This window comes from Physeter macrocephalus, chromosome 6, assembly GCF_002837175.3.
Source record: "Physeter macrocephalus isolate SW-GA chromosome 6, ASM283717v5, whole genome shotgun sequence".
Classification (NCBI taxonomy): Eukaryota; Metazoa; Chordata; class Mammalia; order Artiodactyla; family Physeteridae; genus Physeter; species Physeter macrocephalus.
Genome location: NC_041219.1, coordinates 56,768,483 through 56,790,207, shown reverse-complemented (window position 1 = coordinate 56,790,207; position 21,725 = coordinate 56,768,483). Strand labels below are relative to the sequence as shown.

The following is a 21,725-nucleotide window of genomic DNA, read 5'->3' as shown; positions in this document are numbered from 1 at the left end:
GACTTCTGCTGGATTCCCTCCATCCTGTTCTTAGTCAAGTGATCGTGATGTTAAATCCGGGCTTTTACGTCAGTGCCTGTCGAATTTTCACCCTAGTGCTCCAGACTCTCTGATTACCGTTAATAATAAGGCTAATCACAACAGCTAACAGTATTGAACGCTTTCTATGTGCCGGGCACCATGCTAAATACTTTACCTATATTATCCCATTTAATCATCTCCACAGGCTCGTAAAGTAGAAATTATCATCTCCACTTTAGAGATGAGGAAACTGAGTCTCAGAGAGGATAAGAAAAGAGCTAAAAGTGACTGAACTAGGATTTGAAGGCAAACTCTTAACTGTTAAGTTACAACACATTGCAATATCTTTTCCCCTTGGCCACCCCGCCTTAGTCAACAGGCTCAGTATTTCACGCCCAGACTAGAAAAATCTCTAGTCTTTTCCCTATACACTGCTACAAAATTAATCTTTCTAAAACACTACTAGGTCAAATCTGAACCTCTCAGACTACATTTTAATATATCTATCTTTAAAAAAAAAAAAAAAAAAACACTTGACTCACCGGTTTAAAATCCCAGGGTATGTGCAGTCTATTTTTGACTACTGCCTTGGAACATGGCTCTAAAGTAGGTTTCTCCCCTTTGCCAGGGCCTGTCAGACAGCAGTCTTAATGTCTGTCTCAGCAGTCAGTGGTCCCACATAGACTTCCCCAGTTAGGTGGTAGTTGACACTCTGCAAGAGGACAAGGGGATTTGCCATGGAGACTCAGAGGGGATGCCCCTGACATTACAGAGGGCGTAAAGACTGCTCGTGGTTCCCCTAGACACCCAGTCACCACGGGAGGACCACTGAACTTTCGCGGGTAACAAAGCGTCACCTCTGCACCCTTCTCTGACCACCCCTCACCCCCAGCTGATTCTAGAAAGAAGACCAGGAATGAGGGAGGGACACTAGCCTGCTTCCTTCCATACAAAGGCTCCAACAGAATCAATTCCTGCATAGATGAGGGAGCTTATCTTTGAAAACAAAAGCAAAAACAACACAACTGAACTTCAGAAGCTGTCATTATAAGCCCCAGCTAAGGGCTTGTTGTCAGGAGACCTTTCAAATTCTCAGTCTCTCACTGCCTTGCTCAGTGAGCTTGGACAAACAGGTTGCTTCTCTATCTCCATTTTTTTCTTTTCTCAAATGGAAATTCATTCTGTCCTGCAGACCTCAAAAAGTTCCCGTGACGGCAACATGCAAAGTAACGTGATAGGCGGGAAGAGTCCCCTGGGTGCACCCTCCACGTGGTGCCCGACCTCTCCTACCCCATGGAGGGACTTCCATTCAGCCTCTCTCTTCTCCAGCCCTCTGTTTCCTTCTCTATGGAAGGAACCACAGGGAGCCTCACCTGTCCACCTTCCAGGGCATACAAGGGGCAGTGGGCGGATAGAAGGGGCGGTGGCAGGAGGGGAAAAGGAAAAGATTGGAGGTCTTTTTCGATGAAGATACGACCACGGAGAATGAACGTGCCAGAGCACAGACTTTCTTCCTATCCTCCCTGTACCCGAAACGCAATGACCGCTCACATGAACTTGGAAGTGCTTAGTTACAAGCACAGGTTCAGGCTTCATCCTTACCCATTACCAGGGATGCTCAGCACCTGCTTCCCCATCATCTAACGCCAAGCCCAAATCTGGCAAAGGCTGCCAGGGGGTGAGCCACAACAGACTCACCCTGCCGGGGCAGGGAAGATACCTGGGAACCATACTGATGGCAGTACTACATGATCGGCTGTTGCCTGGAATAGCTCCCTGGTCCAGGCAGACGCCTTCATCCAATGGGTTTTTCATCTGAAGGAGCAAAACACAAGGCAACACTGTTGGAAAGAGGCAGAGAAGGAGGGTCCCCAGGCCTCCCCAGGCCCTGTATTTTGTCCAGTAGTCTAAGGATGCCCAAGGGAGTGGGAATTTGGGATCCTGGCAGCTACTTTCTGAGCTGAAGTGAGGCTCTGCTGTGGTGCCCACTTCCTGGGAACACACACCCCCTCCGAGCATCAGAGCACATATAAAGAAGGGGCTCCTACACCTGCAGTCAGGTGGGTGAGGCCCCACGCCCTGACTGGCTGAGAAACTGTGAGGGTCAGAGCAAGGGCTGTGGTTTGCAAAGTAAAGAACCAGAGGCGGAGAGAAGGAACAGATGAGGACTGGGGAGCAAAAGAAAAAGGGAAACCGAGAGGGTTCAAGGGCAAAAAGTTGAGGAAGGAGTTGGGGGTAGGTAGGGAATCGGGGAGGATGGGTTTTGGAAACCCTTGTCCAGGCAGTCATGCGGTGATTCAGGTCTCATGGTCTTTTATATCCAAACGTTTAAAATCTGAAATGCAATTTCATGAAAGCTACTCTTCTGTAGCCCGCAGTGCTGTGGACTGGCTTCAGGACTGGATAAACATTTTTCGGATACCAGTCAAAAGTTTTGCATGTCAGTTTCTTCTGGAGCGCCATTCTGGAAGAAACGTCTCCGAAGTCGATTCCGGAGTTCTGCAAATAAAACACGGAACATGTCTGCACCTTGCAACACCCCTGACTCCACCAAAGGGTATGGATAATGCATGAGGGAACTGAGTGTTTCCCTGATTCCCTGTAAGATATCCTTTGTCATTTATAGTTTTCCAGGGAAAGTGGAAGAAGCTTGACCCCTAGGAATATCTGCTAGTTGCAAAGGCACTTGCAAGGCCTGCGTAGCGGGGTTTACGTCTCATCGTTAGCAAGCTGATGCAGACTGCTCCTGTTTGAGATAATATCCACATCAACCAGGCACAAAATATTCCTCATGATGTCCAGAAAAGGCTTCCAAAAGGAATATTCTGGCAGCAAGATTTGGAGGTTAAAGGAGGTTTCAAAGTGGAAGAATGCTTCAGCCCAGAGCCACAGCTCGGGAACAAAGACGGCATGTCATGCCGGCCTCAGGGACCAGGGCAAACGATGTGGCCTTAGCCAAGAAGGTCATCTTCGTTCACGTGCATCCAACAGGATTCCGGTGTCTGCTCCCACCATCCCACACCCCAACTGCCATGTTTATGTCCTCTTTAGACAGTGGATCCATGCCCAGCCCTGCCCCACAAGGAATCCCCCAGGAGAGATGATGGATGAAGGACATGGAATCTAGAAGTTTCCTTGGTTTGAATCCTATCTCTGCTCTTACGACCTTATTACCTTAAGCAACCTCCTTTTCACTCTGTGCCTCAGTTTCTTCATCTGAAAACTTAAAATAACAAAAATAAGCCTTACACCAGAGGTACGTTGTGATGAGTCCTGAGAGCCTGGAACTTAGTCCTGGGACATAAATGCTGACGTCATTGTCCTCACCCTATCGGGACTTGACTTTAATTCTTTAGGGCTGGGATGGCACTTCTGCTTTATCCCTTCCCATCTTCCGCCGTGACCACCACCCCTTCCTCCGTCATCCATCTCTGCTTCTGTTCAAGTCCGGGACGAACCTGCAGAGGCATGTTCCAGGCCATGTAGACCATGTCTTCGTACTCATCCATCCAGATTTCAGCCACTCTCAGGGCACTGTGCTTCAAGGGAATACTCAGGTCCAAGGAGTAGGGCTTGTGGTGTCTCTCCAGGTGGGCAACCCGGGAGCAGGGCAAGACCTTGACTCTCCCACTGCATTGCCACACCTGCAAGGGAAGAGAAAAGCGAAATCGCCTGGGCAGGCTGGACCCATGGCCGGAAAGTGCACAGCCTGTTGACTCATTGGAGACCACACTCCGGAACCACTTTTAAAGAGTGTACATTCAGTCCTCCTACTCCCATCTCTACGCATCCCCAAACCACTCGTATAAAACAGTCTTCCTTAGACGTCCACCAAACTGCTTCTCTCCTGTCGCTCGGACAGCACCAGAAATCCTACCTCCTTCAGGAAGTCCTCCTGAAGGGGCCAGAGGAGGGCCCCTGCTCCTCTATCCCCAGGGAAAATGCAGAAGTCCTGAGGTACGCCATGGCCTGGGCCAGTCTCGCTGGACTTAGCTTCCCATGACTGCTCTCTGCTCTGGTGCTGGATGTAAGGCAATGTGGTGGACAGACTCAGGGGCCCCCATGAGGCCTGACTCCTGGCATGCACATGTCTCCCTAATCCCCTCCCCTGAGGGTGGGCTTGAAACCTCCTTCTAACCAATAGGCTATGACAAAGAGGACAGCACGTGCACGACGACACGCGTGTCATTACGTTACATACGCAGGTCTGTCCATCTCGCTGGGAGATGCAGTGTCTTGCTGGCTTTGCAGAATCAGGCCACCAAAGGGAGAGGTCACATGGCAAGACACGGAGGGCGGCTCCCAGCTGAGAGCCAGAGAAAGCTGAGTGCTTCCTCAGTCTGGAAGACTTGACGGAACTGAGTGCTCTTAGCAACCACGCGAGCTTGGAAGCAGACCTATCCCCGGCCAACCCTAGATGAGAACCCAGCCCTGGCCAACGCCCTGACTGCAGCCTTACAGAAGACCCGGCTGAGCCAGGCATGGGCTCCCGACCCACAGGAACTGTGAGATGATAGATGGATATTGCTTTGAGCCACTAAGATTGTGACGATTTTATTACACAGCAGTTGGTAACTAATCCAGGTAATTCTTGACCAAGAGATACCATGACTTATGATCTAATTATAGATATGTTTGTCATCCTGATGGATACAAACATGCTTGTCAGTCCACACATTCTAATATGTGGCTTAAAATGTATTCTTTATGCCAGTAGATGATTGAACTGTCCAGTGATATTAGGTCGATGCAATGGCTCCTGTGTGTCCTCTTCATGGTTGCCCAGTGAGTTGCGTTTCCTGGGAGTTATTAGCCCATCCAGCAGTGGTTAGCAACCTACCGCACTCATCTCTGTGGGACCCCCAGAGCAACTCACGTCCTGCTGGTTCAGTTAAACACCTGGGGTGGGGGGGGGTCGGTCCCCTTATCTGACTGTCAAATTTTTTTCACCCCTTCCTCTACTTCTGAACCCACGGCTTCCCCTCCCTCACCATCTCTACCATCCAGAATAGCAAAGTGAAAAATAGCCAGGCTTTGAAATCAAAATGACCTGTATCAAATCCATCACTGCACACCTGGCAGCGAGGCGGGGAAACCTGCCCCCTCCCTGAGCCTCAAGGGGCTCAGCCACAAAAGGGCTGCCAGGAGGACTAAACGGCACCATCTTCTAAGAGGATAAACTTGAAGCACATCTTGTCTTCATCCTCCTCCTCCATTTCACCTCACTGGTTCCCAGCGTCATGGAGAGGTTCCATCTAGCTTGTTTTCAGACTTTATTTTCCGTAGCCAAACACTTAAAAATCCCAATACAACTTTCCTTCCATTTTCCTAAAAGAGTTTTCCAATCCACGGGCATTTAAGGGAGAAAAATGAACAGTGGGCACAAGAAACCTGAAATTCAAGTGAAAAGATAAAGGTCAGAATTGTCATTGAGGAAGCAATTTTAACTCTTATGCCGAAACAATAGGTTTCAGATTTTTCTCTCTCAATTTATTCCCACTTGCCAATTGCCCCCTCCTCATTCTCTCTGTCTGTCTGTCTGTCTCTCTCTCTCGCTCTCAAACACACAGAGACATGAAGCTTCTGCTTAGAGTTAAGGATGGCTTACTTTGTATCACAAACTATCCTGATGTTTCAGGAATTTAACCCTCGCCATGTAAGCATCATGATTACCCCCATTAAAGTAATGTGCCCACGTTTACCAGCTAAGAAATGACAGAGCCTGATCCTGATCTCAGACAGTGTCAAGCTCTGGTAAAGTGCCAGGGATTCACAGGGTGCTGGACCGGTGCTGAGGGCATCAGACTGACACTCCATCTCTATTTATACGCATTCATGCGTACCATCACTGCGTGGCCTCTAGATGTCAGAAGAAAACACCCTGTGCAGCTCTGATGTTCTCCAAGGTCTGCTACTGTTAGGAGAAATACATAGCCTAACAAGGGCTTAGAGGTTTGAAAAGGCAGATGGCCACACACACAAACAAAGGAAGCTGGATATGGGTAAACCGTTTTATCAAGAAAAGGAAAAGAATGACCCTTCCCTGACACTCCCTCTATTTCCAGCAAAATCTATTTTTCTGAATCACAAAGTATTAAAAGAAAGAGGATTTCTTGCGGAATATAAACTGAGATGCAGAAGGGAGAGCAGAGAAAAGCGTGATGAACTCAGAAACGGTAAGAAGGGCTTTGGGTCCTAAGTTGGAGAACCGAGGTTCCAGGCAAATGCATGGGATGCTCTGGTGGGTAGGAAAACCCAGCCACAAGGAACTTGGGTCATCCTCAGGACTTTGCTAAGTACCGTGCACAAAATAATGATCTCTGCATTTACGTTTTTTGTGCTAGAGACTAATTGTACTCCCAATGTCTACTCCCCGCCCCTTACATTTATAGTTATAGAAGGAATAACTGGGCACGTAGCCAACTAACTGAAATCTACACTTCCCAGACTCTTCTGCACACAGGCATGTCCGTGTGACCTGTCGTGGCCAATGGGACGTAGGAGAAATACAACTTTCGGGGAGTGACCTTAAAAACAAACAGCATGCTCTCTCTTTCCCCTCTTTTCTCTTCGTACTGATGAGAATACAGACGTGGTGCTGAGGGTAGCAGAGCCATGTGATGGAGGAGGCTTGGTTCGCATCACCCTGGAGCTGCCCTCTCAGTCCTGAACTGCTCGTGTTCAAACTGTTATAGGAAATCAATTTCTATCTTGTTCAAACCCTTGTTATTTTGGCCTCTGTCACAGAAACCAACGAGGATTCTAATTAATATGTTTATAAATCATTTCAAATTACTTATCACGTTTGAACTGCACCTTCATTTCACAAATGGGAAAACTGGTCAAGACCACTAGGTAAAAAAATTAGTTTTCTCTGCCAAGGAATGATTGTGGCTTAAGGTAGAACCCAGAGGGGGACTCAAAGTTTATTTGTTAAAATGCAAATGTGGAGTCCTCGTTGGGTGCTAACTGGGTACGATATATGGCTGTAGGGTCATCAGACTCAATCTGAAAGACCTGACTAAGCTGTAGACAGGAAATTGTCTTGTTCCTCCCGAGTCCACAATGGACCAGAGGTCTCCTGGCCTCAAGCACAGAATTTTTCATCTGGGGGAAGGGAAAAAAGCCATGTTATAGAAGCTCAGTCCACAGGGTGTTAGCAGGGCCAGAATTAGAACCCATGTTCAGCATTTTTCACAGTGCAACCCTGACATCCTTATTTTATTATTATTGTCAGTAACCATTTCCTGAGTGTAAGCCGCGTATCGCTAGCCATGCTAGGTGCCTGATGTAGCAGGTGTGGCTTCAAGAGCTTGTGTGTTGCCCGGGATAACACACACTTTCAGACGGCAGAGTAGGATTTGGACTTAAGTCTGTCTGTCTCCAATACCTGTGTAAGTTTCACCACCTTAGGCTGCGCTGCGTCTTTTATGAGTTAAGAAATAGAGTCACAGATGTAGAGAACAAACTTATGGTTACCAAGGGGGGAAGGGGGTGGTGGGACGAACTGGGAGATTGGGATTGACATATAGACACCATTATGTATAAAATAGATAACTGATGAGAACCTACTGTTAGCACGGGGAACCCTACACACATGATAAGGAAAGCTAAAAAACAGTGTCTATGTGTATATGTACAGTGTAACTGATTCACTTTGCTGTACAGAAGAAACTAACACAACATCGTAAAGCAACTATACTCCAATAAAAATTAAGAAAAAAATAAAAAGAGTTCAGCCTTAGGTTGGAAGATTATAGGATAACTAAAAAGGACAGTCACAAACCCAAGGGTCAAGTTCGTTTAGAGAAGGCCTGTAGATTATACAGAAGGGGCAAAAGGCATACTATAGAAGGGATATTTTATGCATGAAAACTGTTCCAAACTGATTGTGATGAGTTGAATTTATTGGCCCCAGTTCTTTATACCTCTCTCCATGCCTTTACTGTAGACAGAAGATACTCCCCTACCCCTGGACTCTGTGCTTGGCCATGAGACTTTTGACAAATGGGATAAGACAGAAGAAATAACATGCTAGTTCCAAACCTAGGCCTTAAGAACCACCCATCCAAGCCCAGCTGGACCTGCAGATCTGTAAGATCTGTAATTATCGTTGCGTTAAGTCACTGCGTTTAGAATGGTTTGTTACACAGCATTTTTGTGGCAATAGTTAACTGATACACAGACGTAATATGAAACTGCACTTGGAATTTCTCCAACTGTTTTACTTGCACCGTGAATTCCCTTATAAAGCACAACTAAATTCAGGTTCATTTGACCTGTTCATTTGAAACCATGAGAAGCTGTCAGGGGCAGGAACAGGGATCGTTGCTGAAGTGTGAAGCCAGTATTGCTCCAGACACACAGGAGGTTGCTCAGAACTTGAACTGGTTTGAGGATTCCATTTATGTACAACCCATCACTGGCTATCTGTTCTAGACTAGACTGCATCTCAGCATGAACTTATGTCATCCTGTCAGCTGCTTTGGCTGTCCATACAGGGGCAGGTTGGCCGCCCACACATCTGTATCCTCCCTCTACGCATTCTAGTTTCTCTTTGACTGGTCTTGTAGAGAGCCATCTGTCCCAAAGTTGGTTTATCTCAGGAGATGCTTGGAAAATGCCTGGAGTCCTCAGGAAAATAGGGGCACCATCTTTCCACCCATATCACCCAGATTATACAGACCTATACCAGAAAGCTCCACTCCGGAAGTTCCACAGCCCCTCCCTAGTGACTTGGAAACATGAGAATTTGCCTGCCTCTTGAGCCAATGGCATTCATCCTTGTTCCAGGGTTCCACAGATCCTACCAGCTTCCTATTATTTCCCCTTCTGCTTTGTCCCATAACGAGAATGGAAATGCACCCACCCTCAGTCTAAGTTCCACGTTCTCCCCTCCATAGGTCAGCATCCCACCGTCCAGAGATCCAATCTCTCCCAAGAAGAGCCTGTTGGCAGCCAGGATGCCCATGACGGAAGGACTCCTGCAGAGCACACAGTAAGAGAGTCACTAACCCCTCGACGAGGGATGGGTCAGGATGACGGTGAGGGCTAGGAAGCCCAATGACGGTTTAGCCTTCAAAATTCTCTCTACCCAAGCTCCTTCTTATCCTGAAGGCTCTCCCCAAACCCTTAGGCTGAACTAAGTGCATGGAGCCTTCCCTTCTCAAATTATATTGAAATGACATCTTTTTCATCTTGGTATCCCTGCTTTATAGCCTGATAAATGCTTAAAGTGGCCAAGATGTTTTCTAAAACATTATACTCTTTGCTTTATTTTGCTTGAAATTCCTTAAATAGCCAAAGTATCTGTGACTTCTTATCTGGGATCAGCTTCTTTTTTCTCTACCCTCTGTCCTTCACCCCATCTCCTCCACTCCTCCCACCCCACTCCCATGACTACCACCAAAAACAAACAAAGCCCAGACTGCCCACTCCTGACTTCCCGTGTGCTAATCAAGTTCCCTGAGCCCACAAAGACTTACTTCACAGGAGCGGTGACATCATGTAGATCAATCCAGGCCTTTGGCAGTGAATCCTAGTGGCACCATCGTTCCCAATTAAACCCGTCAACTGCTAATGCATACTTAACCAGTTTAAAGGTGTCGAAAAGAATGTTGTCAGACACAGGAGACACAACCACGGTGCGGTCTTCCTGAACCTGCGCCAGGATGGGCTCTGCCCTAAAAGAACAGTGTGTAACTCAGGATGGATGTGAGGATAAACAGCAGAAGCAAACAGACAAAGCTGCTCCAAGCACCTTGCCCTGACGCTGAGCACCTTCTTCATTCAGGCTGCCCTGGGTGGTGAGCAGAACTCCCCAGAGTCCAGAGAATCTGCAGTTTTGGGGACAGCTGGGGTGGCTAGCTGCTGACCCAGGTCAAGAGCAGATTTGAAATTAGTACCCAAATATCACCTCCAAGCCATTGTGAACAGGACCATCAGTATCTGCCTGAATTTACATTACCTCTTGGGTCTTCCTGCTTCCAAAATAATGTCTCTTTACTATCTGATTCCCCACATTCTCCAAAGAACACAGCTCTCTTTGTATCAGGTAACTTCATGGGAAAAACCTTAGGAATTACCAGAAGATAATCTCTTCATTTTACATAAATGTCTAGTTTGGTGAAGTGACTCACTGAAAGTCACAAAGTATTTGGCAAAATCAGGGTTGGTAGCCAGTTGTCCATATGCCAAGTCCATTGCTTTTTCGCTAGCACTAGACTACTTCTCCTAGCCAACCAAAAGCATCCTGTCTTTGGAGCTTCCTTTTGCTTGAGGTCTGGTGTTGACTTTCCCTACTTCCACAATATCCTGTCTCATACTCATCGTATGTACAATATCTCCTCTCTTCCCTTTCCCAGAAGTAGTCCCCTGAAGCCTTACCACCCAACGTTCACTTCAACATGAGCATCCAAGATGGCAACCACGTCAGCCGTGGTCACCTCCCTGCCGGTGTTGCAAGCAGCAGCAAGACCTTTTCTCTCGGTATGCCGTATTATTTTCAGTAGTCCTGGAGACTTCTGGTTGTAAAGCTTAATCTTCTCATCCAAGTATGCCTTTAATTCTCCTGCCAACCAAATGCACACCTATAGAAATTCTGAATGCAATAATCAATGCGGTGCAAAAATTTTATACTATTGTAGAGTAGTGGTTGGACTACCTCCAGCACAGGATGGGTAGTTGTACAGCCTTGACTGAGAAAATAGTGTTTCCCTACCCCTGCTTCTCCTCTCCCTTCCATCCTCAGGATTAATGTTCCCAATCCTAATTTTTCCACTGAAGTTAAACTATGTTAGCATAATAATACTGCTATTTGCCAGGCACTGTTACATGTGCTCTAAGTGTATTGAGAAATTCTTACAAGAATGAATGCAGGACTTCCTTGGTGGCTCAGTGGTTAAGAATCTGCCTGCCAATGCAGGGGACGTGGGTTCGAGCCCTGGTCCGGGAAGATCCCACATGCCACGGAGCAACTAAGCCCCTGTGCCACAACTACTGAGCCTGTGCTCTAGAGCCCACGAGCCACAACCACTGAGACCACACACTGCAACTACTGAAGTCCACGCGCTCAAGGCCCTGCGTGCTGCAACTACTGAAGCCCACACACCTAGAGCCCTCTTTCTGCAACAAGGGAAGCCACCGCAATGAGAAGCCCGCGCACCGCAACGAAGAGTAGCCCCCACTCACCGCAACTAGAGAAAGCCCGCGCGCAGCAACGAAGACCCAACACAGCCAAAAATAAATAAATAAAATAAATACATTTTTAAAAAAAAGAATGAATGGGACACACCTGACCTAACTAAGGCAGAGGTGCTGATGGACAGACATTGCCGAGACAACCTGGAACCTCTTCTCCACAGCTAAACTCTCAAGATTTTCTGGAGAGTACATAAACAACTGAAATTGGTTTGTCTTGTTTTAGGTATTCCTACTTGACCTACTCAAGGACCAATTGGGACAGAATACCCAGACGAATCTCCTTGCCAGCTTCTAGCTAATAAGTTTATCCCCAACATTATGCAAATAAGATTAGCTATTTCCAGATTGTTTACAGTTTCTTCTTCTCTCTCTCTCCTCTCTTTTATAAAGCCTGTCTATGCATTCATATCATTTTTGAAACACTTGGATTAAATCTCTTGACACTTGAAATATTTGACCTGATGCAAATGAGGCTTCACATCTAGGGGGAAAAAAGGAAGGGGGCACATCTCTAACGTCGATTTGTGGCATTTCAATCTTACTACCAATGATACTGAGGCAAACAAGGAGGATAACTCTAGCTAACATTTACTATGGGCTGAGGACTCTACATGTATGATTTAATCCCCAAACAGTCCTATCAGGAAGCACTATTATCTGTCCCATGTCACAGATGAGGAAATGGAGGCAAGAAGTAGCTGAGAGACATCCCCCCAAAGTCACGTGAACAGTAAGTTTCTTTTGTGGCCTGCATGGTAGAGACGTCTAAACATTTTCCTCAGTTTAACAAAAAAAAGATTTTAACACAATACATAATTCAGTGTAGGCCCAAACTGGCTGATGTTTCCATGGTTACTGAGAGAGAAGGTGATTCTTGTCCCAGTGACACCTGTCAAAGAATGACCAACAATTCCCTCTGCTGTGCCTATCCAAACAAATTATCTCTGTGAATGGGTTCCCAACCCAAGTGAGCGGATGCTATATGATAGGGTCCAGAACAGCTGAGAACCTTCTTTGACTTCTCTTTGTGTGTCCACTCTGTGTTTGTAAACTTGTTATCTTTCAGTTTCATTGCTCCACAGGAAGGAGTCTTGAATTAACTCATCTATTTCCATGGAATATGGAATTATAGAACCATTGCTTTTGGGTTTTTTTTATCCACAGAAAAAGACATCTTCCAGCTCAGCACTTGCATTGGCTCCCTGATGAAGGTGAGTCCCAGAGAAGTGAACCGTTTGCCTCACATCATGTCAGAAGCAGGGAGTGGAGCCAGGATCTCTTCAGACTCTAGAAGAGAGGTCTTTCTAATCAAGCTCCTATTTCTTGCTTGAAAACCAAGTGTGAAACTTGGTATCAGCCTCCATGCCCAAAATGGAATGAAATCTACCATCCTCTTTTCTTTGGTTTTCAGTGGAATTTTGCTAAAGAAGTGGACCTATGTTTTGTGCAGTTATATTGGAAGGATAAAAGAGAAAGGTATTTAAAAGCAAGAAAGGGGGTATTTTCAGTGTCTGGAAATCCAAAAGGGAAGGTTAAAGAGGTCATTTGTCTCTTCTCCTTTGACCAAACTGCCCTTAATTTGATACTGCAATAATCCATCTGGTACTTAAAGATCACCCAGAGAAGGAACAAATTCTGCCTCACATGGGCTGCCACTTCACAACCCTTATTATTAGAAATGTCTTCCTTATTGCTAGCCCAAATCTCTGGCTTGTGACGCAGTTCTAGTTTCTTTTATTTGATGCCCAAAATTAATAAAATGAAGAGCTAACACTTGCTGAGAGGTTACTATGCACTCAGTGCTATTCGTAATCCATGTATTATGTCAGTGAACATAGTGGCTAAAGCTAGGGCTCTGGACTCTAAAGTTTACAGTCAAATTTCAGTTCTGACACTTACCAGCCGTGTGACATTGAGCAAGTTTCTTGACCAGACTATGCCTTAGTTTTTTGCATCTGTGAAATAGGCAAAAAAAAGTGGTTCCTTCCTCATAGGTTGTTGTCACAATTCAAATAGTTAACATACGTAGGGTATTTAGAACAAATGATGTTAGCTGCCATTATTATCTCTCTAATTCTCGCTCTAGTCCATAAGCTCATGATTATTCTCTACACTCATGCTTTGGAGATAAGGAAACGAGCACGGAGAAGTTAAGTCACTCAAGGAATAGAGCTTTTAAGGGAGGAACCAAGACTCTGAAATCCATAAAGTGAAGACTCAAGTGTACTACCACCCACTTCACCATGTGTTGTCCTTGGTGGGCTGGACCAGCCTGGGGAGAGGGGCAGGACGTGAGCAAGAGACCCTGCCACCTCCGAAGAGTCTTAGCACCCAGAGCTCCCTTTTCTCCGGGCTTACTCACCCAGGAAGATTGGGGTTTCCTCCGAGGGAACAATTCCAAATCCTTTCTTGGTGTCTGGGGTCTTCCTTTGGACCCACTTCGCCCCTTCGGGTCTCCCTCATGGTGCACGGGACGGGCACAGGTGGCTTTGGAGTCACACAGCCCTGGGCCTGACTCAGTGCAGACTCGCCACGCAGTTGGGTCACACTGCGTCCCCTCTCTTAGTCTCCTCTTCCGTGTGAACCAAAGGATGATCCTCTGTCTTGACCTGGGAAGATTAATGTACCCAGCACAAAATGATCCCTCAACAAATGACCCCTTTCTTTTCCCTCCATGAGAAGTCCGACTTCTTGTCCTAAACTCTAAAACCCCTTTCAGCCTAGCACAGTCCATAAACGGTCACTTTTACTACTATTCCTTGATCAAGCTGCTCACTGTGTGAGCTAAAATCGTCCACTAAGATGATCTTCAACAATTGAGAGGGTGTCCAGCTGGTGATGCTGGTGATGGCTCTTTGTACAACAGACAGAGCTTCATCCGTGAATATGAGAACGACACTGAGAGATGGGAGTTGTGAAGGATATCTCTTCTGAAGACACCTCTAAGAGATTTTTTATAACCATATTACTCTTTTTAATTACTTAAACATTACTCTCCGAAGTCCCTCTTCTCTACGTATGATGTTATAATCTATCAATCAACTCACCAACCTTCAAACTCATTAGGAAGGGGAACTCTCAGTTGCGTATCACAGTAGCAAGAAGATTTTGTATTTGTTTTTCCAAAATTCTCTTGTTATGGGGATAAAAGTCATTTCTTTTTGATTAACCTTCAGGAGACGTTTCCACTTGAACATTCAACGTGTCCCACAAAGAATTCCTATTCTTCCCTGTCCCCAAATTATCGTCCTTGCCAGAGGGCCTCCTTCCGCCATTGCCACCACCCTTTCTCCGTGTTCTCAGACCTTCTGTCATTTTGGACACAATCCTCTCCTTCACCACTCAAGAGAGGCGGCCAACTGTCCAGAGACGTGTGCTTAACACATTTTTTAAGTGTCAGAGTTTATATTTATTAAATGCTTTACCGTATGCTAGGTACTGACCTACTCTTCTTTTTTTTAACATCCTCATCAAGATATATTTCGCATACAATAAAATTCACCCATTTAAAAGTGTATGGGGGGGGGCTTCCCTGGTGGCGCAGTGGTTGAGAGTCCACCTGCCGATGCAGGGGACGCGGGTTCGTGCCCCGGTCCGGGAAGATCCCACATGCCGCGGAGCGGCTGGGCCCGTGAGCCATGGCCCCTGAGCCTGCGCTTCTGGAGCCTGTGCGCCGCAACGGGAGAGGCCACAACAGTGAGAGGCCCGCGTACCACACACACACACACACACACACACACACACACACACACACACACAAAATGTATGGGGGAGGGATAAATTGGAAGATTGGGATTGACAAATACACACTGCTATATATAAAATAGATAACTAATAAGGACATACTGTATAGCACAGGGAACTCTACTCAATACTCTATAAAGACCTATATGGGAAAATAACCTAAAAAAGAGTGGATCTATGTATATGTATAACTGATTCACTGTGCCGGACACCTGAAACTAACACAGCATTGTAAATCAACTATACCCCAGTAAAAAATTTTTTTAAAACTCTCCAGAGGGAAAAAATAAAATTAAAAAAAAAATGTACAACTCATTGTTTTTAATATTCACAGAGTTGAGCAACCATCATCACTATCTAATTTTAGAACACTTCATCACACTAAAAAGAAAGCCCATTCTTATTAGCAGTCACTCTTTATTTCTCCCCACCCCCATCCCCCCTCAGCCATAGGCCATTATTAATTTACTTTCTATCTCTATAGAATTGCCTATTATGGACTTTTCATTTAAATGGAAACATACGATATGTGGTCTTTTGTGTTCACCTAGCTTAATGTTTTCAAAGTTCATCAGTGTAGCATATATCAGTACTTCATTTCTTTCTACTGTCAAATAATATTCCATCGCATGGTTATGCCACATGTTTATCCATTCATCCATTGTTGGACATTTAGGATGTTTCTACTTTTTGGCTGTTATTAATGCCACTATGAAAATTCTTGAACAAGCTTTTGTGTTGCCATATGTTTTCATTTTACTAACATACACACCTAAGAGCGAAATTGCTAAGTCATGTGGTAACCCTATATTTAACAATTTGATGAACTGCTGTACTGTTTTCCAAAGTGGCTGCACCGTTTTACATTACTACCAGTAATAAACGTTGGTTTCAATTTCTCCACATCCTGGACAATATTTGTCATTACCCTATTGTGAGGATAGCCTTGTGATGATAGGTGATGAAGTATTATCTCACCATGGTTTTAATTTCCATTTCCCTAATAACTAATGATGTGACCATCTTTCCCTGTGCTTGTTGGCTATTTGTATTTCTTCTCTGGAGCAATATCTAAGGACTTTATTCAATTTTAATTTGGTTATTTGTCTTATATATACACTTATATATTCTAGATTCAAGTACCTTATCGGACATATGGTTTGCAAATGTTTTATCCCACTCAGAGAGCTGTCTTTTCACTTTCTTGATATTATCTGCAGCAAAAAAATTTTTTCAGTTTTGATGAAGTCCAACTTTTCAATCATCTCTTTTATCACTTAGACTTTTGGTGTCATATCTAAAAATCATTGCCTAACAACACCTGATCTTCAAGATTTACTCATGTTTTCTTCTCAGAGTTTTATAATTTTATCTCTTACATCTATGGCCATTTTGAGTTAATATTTGTGTCTGATGTGATTTAAGCCCCCACTTCATCTTTTTGCATGTAGATGCCCAATTGTCCCAACACCATTCTTTCCGCCATTAAACTGTCTTGGCACTTGTAAAGAAGAAAACTTCTTGTGTGTCTCTTTCTCTCTACTTACAGCTCTATTCACAATGAAAACTTCAGTGACCAGAAGTGTACGTGCGGGTTTCTGTGGCTCCCTACTGTGTGTCGCCTGTATTACGTTATTATCACACAGAACACTTCATTTTTGACTCTTCTGGTCACCAAAGGTGTGGGAGTTTTTCCCACACCAAGCAATTCTCTGTGATACGAGCTGGGTGTCCTACAATTTCATTCAATTCTGACAGTATCTACCTGGTGATAGTCAGATTCCACGTGGCAAGGGCCCAGTCGGACAAGACTGCTCCCCACTTCAGATGCCAACCGCAAAGAACAGAATAAAGGATACAGTTCAACAGTCAGATGAAGGCATAAATAGAGAAGATCTGGGAGGGTCCTGACCACAGGAGCTTCTGTCCCCACAGAGCTGGGGTACATCACCCTCCCAGTGTGGATGTGCTCACCAGCCTGGAAGTGCCCTGAATCCCATACTACTGAGATTTATTTTATGGAGGCTTCCTCATACCAGCATGATCAAATATTAATTCGATTGTTCAACCCTCTCCCCTTTCTGGAAGATGGAAGGTGAGGCTGAAGATTCCAAGCTTCTAAGCATGACTTGGTCTTTCTGGTGACCAGCCCCCATACAGGAGCTCACCCAGAGTCCCCTCAATAGAACAAAAGATGCCCCTAGTGTTCTTATCACTTAGGCATTTACAATGGTTTCACGAGCTCTGCGCCAGAAACTGGGAACAGAGACCAATATATATTTCTATAATCTTACAATAGTATTATTATGAGGGTCAAATGCAATCATGTACATAAAATGCTCAGAATGGAAGAAGTGCTCAATAAATGTTAGCTGCTATTGCTGCCACCTTGGTGGTTATAGCTGTTCTTGTCGTTATAATTATTACTTGAACGAAAACACCATTCACATGAGAGGAGAAAAAGAAATTGGTACATTTAAGTTTGGCCACATTGAGTCTGAGCAATCTGGATTGGAGACATGTGAATCTGGGGGTCATCACCGTGTACATGGTGGCTGACTTCATAAGAGCGGGATAAAATCACTCAAGTTACGTGCAGATAGAAGCCTTCAGCTAAAGCCCGGGGATCATCAATATTTAAAGCAGAGGAACCCGAGAGATGAACTTTAAATTCCTTCAAGCTCAGTGGCCATTCTTAACGTCTACTACAGGCTTGTTATATAATAAATATGCATCTAACTGAGAGTAAGAATTGGTAATTATGCTAAACTGGAAACTGATTAAAACCCTGCTCAGCTTCTCTTACCTCTAATCCACATAATCCGATCAGCTACCTTCAGATGTTTCTTCCTCCACCCAGTCTCCCACGCATCCTTTTGAATATTTCCTTGGCTACTTTCTAAATGCCTTCACAACACGTATCCACACCCCACATTCTCTTCCTCACTTTATAGCAAGAGAGGCAGGGGACTTCCCTGGCTGTCCAGTGTTAAGACTCCGCGCTTCCACTGCAAAGGGCACGGGCTTGATCCCTGGTTGGGGAACTAAGATGCCGCATGCCTCGCAGTGCAGCCCCCTCCCCCCCCAAAAAAGAGAGAGAGGCAAAAAATGTGGCTCCTGCAGGTCCAAAAAAAAAATGAATTGGTGAATTAACTTGGCTAATACTCTGCTGTCACCATCTTGAAATTCTTAATAATTTTTGAACGAAGGGCCCCACGTTTTCATTTTTCATGGGGCCCTGCAAATTTTGTAACTGGTCCTGGCCCATGGCATTTTGGTGCACTCCTTATTAGAGGTTAACTATGGAAGCTCTGCCTTTCCATATGTTTGATTGTTTGGTTGGTATTTAATAACTACCTAAGCTCAATAAAATTTACTGATTCCCTGGAGTCACTTTTCTCTGGTCCCTGAAAGGTAACGAGAGGACATGACAACATGAGGACTGCCAGGGCTGGCATCTTTCTGGTATCAGACAACCATCCAGAAAGCTGGGGAAACCTAATGATGACCACCACTTTGGTGTCATGCTTAGCAGGCATAGAAGGTCTATCCTTATAGTACCTTATAATTCTATGAGATAGCTCTGAATCACTAAATTATTTCTTTCTCAAAGAAAGTCCAAGGAGTGGTCTTCCTATAGTTTTCAAAGCATGGTGCTTCCCAGGATGCTTTAGCTCTGGAATCCATATGTCTGAGCCACACGAATTATTTTATGGTCAGCATGAAGGAAGAGTATTTATTTGGTTTATAAGCATGAGATGTGACTCATGTTATTCAAGTATAGGTGGATACTTGAGTCGTATACAGTTTGTAGCCACACTAAGACTTTCTAACAATCAGTTTCATGAGTTAATCTCTATGGAATTAAAGTTTAATGCTCCAGAATTAAGTGCAAAGCAGCTTCCGTTACCCACTGATCTCAGCATATCATCTGCACACCTAAAGACCTAAATTATGAAATTGAGCTACGTTCCAAGATAAGTAGGAGAGATTCAAAGGTACACACCCAGACACATCATAGTCCAAATACTAAAAGCCAAAGATAAAATCTTGAAAGCAGCCAGAGAAAAATAACTCACCACATATAAGGGGACTCCAAAAAATATTAACAGTTGACATCTCATCAAAAACAATAAACACAGAAGGCAGTGGGACAGCATACTGAAATTGTCAAAAGAAAAAAAGACTATCAACAGAGCATCGTATATCTTTCAAATATGAAGGTGAAATAAAGACAATGGCAGATCAACAAACACTGAGAGAATTTGTTGGTAGCAGACCACCTTAAAAGAAATATGATGTTCTTTTTTTTAACACTTGCTTTGTTTTTTTATTATTTTAACATTTTTTAAACTTTTCATTTTATATTAGAGTATAGTTGATTAACAATGTGCTAGTTTCAGGTGTACAGCAAGCTGATTCAGTTATACATATACACGTATCTATTCTTTTTCAAATTCTTTTCCCACTTACATTGTTACAGAATATTGAGCAGAGTCCCCTACGCTATACAGTTGGTCCTTGTTGATTATCCATTTTAAATGTAGCAGTGTGTACATGTCGATCCCAAACTCCCTAACTATCCCTTCCCCCCACCCTTCCCCCCTGGTAACCATAAGTTCGTTCTCTAAGTCTGTGAGTCTTTTGGTTAAAAGCAAGTGATCTCAGACAGTAATTCAAATACACACACACACACACACACACACACACACACACACACACACACACGCAAAAACAAAGAGCGCACCACTAAAGGTAATTGTGTAATATTACAAAAGACAATGTAAATGCCTATTTCTTCTCCTTTCCTCTCTTAACTAATTTTAAAAGCAACTGTATTTTTTAAAGTGTATATAATTGTATTACTGGGGCTATAACATGTAACAATTTAATATACCGACAAAAGCAACACAAAAGAGGTGGATGGGAGCAAACCTGTATTGAAGTAAGGAAATAACACCAGATGGTAAATTGAATCCACAGGAATAAGTGCAGAGAATCAGACATGGTAAATAAGAAGATAAATATAACACATTATAAATTTATGCTTCCTCTCCTTTTTTCTCATCTTCTTTAACAGACATACAATTATATAATGTATTTATAACAGTATATTTTGGGGTTTGTACCATACATGTATGGAACATGTGTAAAAATAATAGAAAAAGGGAGGAAGAGGAATAGAGCTATATAGGAAGAACCTTCCTATATCTCATTGGAATAAGTCTAAATAGACTCTGGTCAGTTAAGATGTATGTTAACTTATCATTAAGTTAAGTTACACCAACCATTAAGAACACAACTATAAGAATATATTGAAAAATTGTTAAAAGAATTATACTGTTACATTAGAAAATATTCACTTAATGTGAAAAACAAGCAGTAAAGGAGGAATAGAAGAAAAACACACAGGACATTAGAAAACAAAAATAGACGTAAATCCAACGATATTAATAAAAACATTAATTGTAAATGAATTAACACAATCAAAAGGTAGATACTGTCAGATTATATTCGGAAAAAAAAGATCCAACTATATGCTGTCTTTAGGAAACACACTTTTAGATCAAAAGATACAAATAGGCTGAAAACAAAGGATATATCATGCAAACAGCAACCATAAGAAAGCTAGAGTGGTTATACTAATATCGGACAAAATAGCTGGTAAAATAAAAATGTTACTAGTTATAAAGGGAGAGATTTTGTAGTGATAAAAGAATCAATCCATCAGGAAGACATTAAAATTATAAACATGTATTCCTGGCAACAAAGTCCCAAAATACATGGAACAAAAACTGACAGACTGAAGGGAGTAACAGACCATTCAACAGTAATCACTGGAGTTGTCAATACCCCACTTGCAACAATAGATACAACAACTAAGCAGAAGATAAACAAGGAAATGTAAGCCTTAAACAACACCGCGAACCAACTAGACCTAATGACATCTGTACTAACACTACGCAGCAACAGCAGAATACTTTCAACTGTACGTGCAACATCCTCCAGGAGCGGCTGTATGCTAGGGCATAAAATAAGCCTCAGTAAATTTTAAAAGATTAAATTCATACCAAGTGTGATTCTCTGATCACAGTGGAGTGGCATTAGAGCTGAAAAAAGAAAAAAATTAGAAATTCACAAATATGTGGAAATTGACAACACATTCCTAGTTAGGTCAAAGAAAAAATCACAAGGGAAATTAGAAAACATCTTACAATGACTGAAAGTCAAAACACAATATACCAACATTTATGGAATACAGCTAAAGAAGAGCTTAGAAGGAAGTTTTTAGCTGTAAATACCTATATTAAAAAGAAGAAAAATCAAAGCAATAATCTAGCCTTCCACCTTAAGAAAACAGAAAAGAAAGAACAAACTAATCCAAAGCAAGCAGAAGGAAGGAAATGATAGAGATGAAAGTAGAAAATAGAGAACAGATATAATGATACAGAAAGTTAATAAAAAGTTGGTTCTTTGAAAACATCAAAAAAATTTATAAATTTAACTAGACTGATCAAGAAAATAATAAATAATTCTTAAATTACTAAAATCAGGGATAAAAGTGACCTTACAGAAATAATTTTTTTAAAGGATTACAAGGGGGACTTCCCTGGTGGCGCAGTGGTTAAGAATCCACCTGCCATGGGCTTCCCTGGTGGCGCAGTGGTTGAGAGTCCACCTGCCGATGCAGGGGACACGGGTTCGTGCCCCGGTCCGGGAAGATCCCACGTGCCGCGGAGCGGCTGGGCCCGTGAGCC

At 43.6% G+C, this 21,725-nt stretch overlaps 1 protein-coding gene across 1 annotated transcript in view; it reads right to left on the bottom strand.

The window, feature by feature from the left end:
* Positions 1-21,725, bottom strand: part of GALNT8 (polypeptide N-acetylgalactosaminyltransferase 8) — a 70,246-nt gene that overhangs the window by 39,180 nt on the left and 9,341 nt on the right. The window contains 10 exon segments of the mRNA XM_024128981.1: positions 564-670; positions 673-733; positions 1,742-1,779; positions 1,782-1,836; positions 2,383-2,520; positions 3,480-3,665; positions 8,891-9,005; positions 9,507-9,704; positions 10,408-10,591; positions 14,000-14,163. Of these exon segments, the coding sequence (XP_023984749.1) occupies positions 564-670; positions 673-733; positions 1,742-1,779; positions 1,782-1,836; positions 2,383-2,520; positions 3,480-3,665; positions 8,891-9,005; positions 9,507-9,704; positions 10,408-10,591; positions 14,000-14,163 (1,246 nt within the window).